Source organism: Penaeus japonicus, unplaced genomic scaffold, assembly GCF_977035675.1.
Source record: "Penaeus japonicus unplaced genomic scaffold, GWHDUDI00000001_assembly GWHDUDI00000037, whole genome shotgun sequence".
Classification (NCBI taxonomy): Eukaryota; Metazoa; Arthropoda; class Malacostraca; order Decapoda; family Penaeidae; genus Penaeus; species Penaeus japonicus.
In genome coordinates this window covers 21,570,388-21,575,387 of record NW_028234439.1, presented here as the reverse complement: position 1 = coordinate 21,575,387, position 5,000 = coordinate 21,570,388, and the positions used below count along the sequence as shown (strand labels likewise).

At 36.3% G+C, this 5,000-nt stretch overlaps 1 protein-coding gene across 2 annotated transcripts in view; it reads left to right on the top strand.

Annotated features, from left to right (window-relative positions):
* LOC122265595 (uncharacterized) overlaps nucleotides 1-2,274 on the top strand; it is a 21,535-nt gene extending 19,261 nt beyond the window's left edge. For both annotated transcript variants that reach the window (XM_086532333.1, XM_043034977.2), the window contains exons 23-25: nucleotides 1-58; nucleotides 520-672; nucleotides 924-2,274. The exon at nucleotides 1-58 is cut by the window's left edge and continues 14 nt beyond it. In XM_086532333.1, coding sequence (XP_086388459.1) covers nucleotides 1-58; nucleotides 520-672; nucleotides 924-1,978 — 1,266 coding nt within the window. In that variant the 3' untranslated portion in view covers nucleotides 1,979-2,274. The remainder of the gene's footprint in view (nucleotides 59-519; nucleotides 673-923) is intronic.
* Nucleotides 2,275-5,000: the final 2,726 nt, after the last annotated feature.

The following is a 5,000-nucleotide window of genomic DNA, read 5'->3' as shown; positions in this document are numbered from 1 at the left end:
ATCACACCACCCGTTGTACAACAGCAACAACAGAGAGTTAGCGCACAGAAAGAAGAAGGTGAGAGGGCACACAATTTATATATTTCTTTGCCATTATTCAGAAAAGCTTATTCTTAAAGAGGCTTATGTGATATTTCAAATTCATTATGACATTAATGATTGTATGATATATGAATCATATGCAATGTCTCGTTGTGATTTCTGTGTACTGTATGTCCTTTTTCTTTGATACTACATATCCATAAACAAACTGGATTGTGTGATGTATGTAATTGTGAACAGAATGTTATTTGTTTCAGTAGAAAGTTTCATTTATTATGCTATATCTTTGCAAATGTGGTGTTATATTGTCAGTATTGGAGGACAGAAAAAAGACTAAAGATCAATTTTCAGTAAGATTTTATAGCTTCTGTAAGATATGAAAAAAGAAAAAGAAAAACAAAAGATCTAATTATCTGTCCATTTCTTATACATATTATTTTTGCCTAGTCTTTAACCCATGTTTTTTCTTAACTTCAGATCAGTGCCATTTGGGAGAACTTGCTGTAAGCAGAGGTTCAAAACTCAACATTGACAACTGCAGACTCGAGTGCAGGTGCATAACACCTCCTGAGATAACCTGCGTTCAGTACAGATCATGCGAGTTGGCAGAAGAGTCCACACAGCCGAAAGGTAATTTTTTTTTTCTTTTTAAGTAGTCATTGAGGCAGTTGTGTAGTGTAATTTCAGCTAAGTGTAAAGTACAAGTTTTTAGTTTGACAGAAATATCCATTTTCTTTTGCTTAAAGAGTACTTCATTTTATTGATTTATATTTCCTAGTGTGCTTATATAATTTCATGTAGAACAGTGATTTACCCAGCCAATTATTTAAAAAAAAGAGAACCTTTTAAGAAACTTTGATGTTGCTTTTTGTCATTTACAGATTGCCCTGAAGTCAACTGTCCAGTAGCATGCCAAATTATGACTGATGCTGTCACTGGGTGCCCATCATGCTCCTGTACAAACTATACTTTCTCCTGTGACAAGAAGGAATGCCCAAGCGGCTGTAGAACAGATTTTAACAGCAAAACTGGCTGTCTCTCTTGTAAATGCCAGTGTCCTAAACTCCCATCTGGACGACCCCCATGTCCTATGGACTGTGCTGTTCGATATGTCACGGATGAAGCAACAGGTTGTGAGGTGTGTGAATGTGATCCTACAAACCCTGGACATCCCTTTGGTCCTTTTGACCGCTCTTTGTGTCCCACCTATCCTCTCGGACGTCTCCCATGCCCCCAGGATTGCGCAATTCGAATTGTTTTAGATGACACTGGTTGCGAGAAATGTGAGTGTGATCCCACTAACCCTGGACACCCATTTGGTCCTTTACAACGCTCTGACTGTCCCAAAGATTACACTGGACGCGCTCCATGCCCCATGGATTGTGCCATTCATTATGTCACTGACCCTGAAACGGGCTGTGAGAGATGTGAATGTGACCCTGCAAATCCTGGTCATCCATTTGGTCCTCATATTCCTCCCCCACGTTTAGACTGCCCCGTAGGTCCATCAGGAAGACCCCCATGCCCCATGGATTGCGCTATTCGGTATGTCACTGACCCAGACTCTGGATGCGAGAAATGTGAATGCGACCCTGCACACCCCGGTCATCCATTTGGTCCTCATCATCCTCCCCCACGTTCAAACTGCCCCGTAGGTCCATCAGGAAGACCCCCATGCCCCATGGATTGCGCTATTCGGCACGTCACTGACCCTGAAACAGGATGCGAGATATGTGAATGCGACCCCACCAAGCCTGGACACCCTTTTGGTCCCCATGGGGTTGACTTCCAGCACACTCTGTGTCCCAGAGACCACAGTGGTAAACCTCCATGCCCTATGGATTGTGCAGTTCATATAGTGATGGATGAGGAGACTGGCTGTGAGGTTTGTGAATGTGACCCTGATAAACCAGGCAATCCTTTTGGGCCTTATTAATTCTATGAATGAGATTTTTTTTTTTTTTTCTGGTAGGTATCCTGATTGGTTACCTATTTTTTTGGCCTCTTGATAATTACCTGTATTACTTTTTATTTTACATCCTACATCAAAACCCATTTAAATAGGCATTTGGTAGTAACAACACCAACTTTTATGGTTTAAATGTTTTTTTACACGTAAACATTGTAGTTACAAAAACTTAATGTTATCAAAAATGTTAATGGATTTTCCATCCTATCTGATGCATTTTTATGTCGAATTGATATTTGGAAATAAAGATTTACAGGGATTAATAATGAAATATTATTTATCATGAATTGTAATTCAACTTGTATGAATTATAATTACAGCATTACCAGATTTTTAATATGTCCTTTGTGGAAATATTAATATATCTAATAGTATCTCTCTTATCTGGATATGAAGAAAAATACTGAATACAGTGCCGTACCAACACTCACACACATGATAACCTGAATAATAGCAAAAACTGTTGTGAGAAAAAGAAACTTTGAGCCACTTTTCAAGCTTTATGCAACTTGATTGTATAGGTACAGTCTGAAAGAAGAAAAAGAACATGTGGTCCATACAGCACATTTCACAAAAAGAAGATTATACAATGTTCTTCTATATCAGATAATCTGAATCATATGAATGTATAGCTCTTTATGTATAATAACCGTAACACCATACATAACACATATGCAGTACACATCAGCTATATATGTGTGTTTGTGTATATAGATAAATAAATATTATCATTATTATTATCATAAAAGCTACCCATGCTTCTCAACAGGGTGCGAATACATGATGGCAAATACAACATATTAAAGTGCAAGATACTAAGTAACTGGAAAAAAATACTGTTAAGAGGCACTGAAGAAAAACAAAAAAATGGGGAAAAACATAAAGGAAAGGTTTTCTGACAGAAAAAACAAACAAACTTAAAACCTAAAAGGACCAAAAGAAGAGAAGAGAAACATAAAAATTGTTTGCCTCACACTTAAATTTTACCATACTGTCCAACTAGACTACTTGGCAACTTGTTCTAGAACTTGATAATAGCCAGAGCAAAGCATCTTGTATAATGCCAGGTATGATGATGTACAGGTGTCAGAGGACACTCCTTCATACTCAGAGAATTCCTAGTATTTCTATGAGGACTATAAAGTAAAGGAAGTCGAGATTATATATCACATACATATTTGATAAGGAGTCAATCAAAAGTCCATGGTTTAAATCCCAATAAATGTTCGGTAGCAAAATTTTAGCATAGTTGAATGCCCAATTGAGCAGCTTGAGATGACAGTCAACTGCATACATTATTTAAAATGTGGCAGAATAAAAGAATAAAATTATATCAAAACAGAAGAGTCACAGGTGTATGTTTTATAACATTTGAGGAGCAGGCCTAATTTTTGTACATAGATAATTTGGTTTGAAGATGCTTCTCAAAAGTCAACTGAGGATCTAATGTGACACCCAATAGCTTTAAATATTCGAAATGATGTACCCTATCATCCAAAATAAATAAGTCTGGATGGAGAGTGAAAAGGGTGCATTATCTACCAATAGCAATGAAGTTGGTCTTCCTGGTATTTGAGCCTCATACCCTATACATGGCACCAATCAACAATTTTACAAAGATCTTTGTTCAAAGAAGCAGTAAACTACCACTCTATTTTGAGAAGATATAGGAGCAATGTAGTATTATCTGTATAGGGAAATTATCCTATTTTCAAGATCATTGCTCATGACAGAATCAAAAATGATAAAAAATAAGGGTTCTAAGACTACCCTGGGGAACACCAGAAACAGCAAAGTTAAAGTCAGAAAAACAGCACTCTACACAAACACATTAGACATTGTTAAATATATATATATATATATATATATATATATATATATATATACATATATATGTATATATATATTGACTTTAGCAATGCATTTGATTTAGTTGACCATGAGGCCCACCTGTATAATAAACTCCAACTCTTTGGAGTCGGTGGCAATATTTTAATGTTAAATATATTATATATATATATATACATATATGCATATGTATATATTTATGTTTATATATACATACATACATATATATATGTATATATATATATTCATATATATGTACATATACATATATATATATATATATATATATATATATATATATATATATACATTTAACATTAAAATATTGCCACCGACTCCAAAGAGTTGGAGTTTATTATACAGGTGGGCCTCATGGTCAACTAAATCAAATGCATTGCTAAAGTCAATTACAAAAGCACGAGACCTATGCCCTGCATCTAAAGTATCTGACAGTCATAATCAAATGTAAATAAGACATCACGGGTACTAAGTCCCTTTAACGAATACCAAACTGTGAAGCCTGCATTAGTATCAGACGATGGCAAGAAGACACAACGAATCAAGAGGGGCTCAAAAAGCTTTGAAAGAATCGGCGTTATGGTTGTAGGGCGATGTTCCAATGGTAAAGCAGAAACAGTAAATCCTTATATATGATTGTTAGAGACGGTGCCCTCCCACTCAAGAGCTACCTCATGAAGCCATACCCAGGTAGAAACATAACAGAGGAACAAAGAATCTTCGATTATAGACTTTCAGGGAATGCCTTTGGAATTCTCACTTCATAGTTGAGAGTGAGAAGCCAATAGCTGCAAAACAAGAAACCGTAAAGAGTGTCCGTTGGCCTCTGTTCTTCTTCTTAATAAGTTTCTACATGTGAACAGTAGGGAACCAATAGAGCCAGCATGTCCACGGAGGGAAGATTTAGAAAATGGACAGAGACATCCTGGTGACTATGAAGAAATAACTGTAAATAGACTCCAAACTCTTCAGCCTGTTGCAAAAGGCCACCCAAATGAGGCAAAGTTGTATGAGAAGCACTACTGTATTAATTCATGAGCATAGGTTGAGTTCTGTTTATGTTCGTTGGTCAAATTGGCTTCCGAACAGCAGAGAAGATAGTTATGATTTAATTCATTGATAC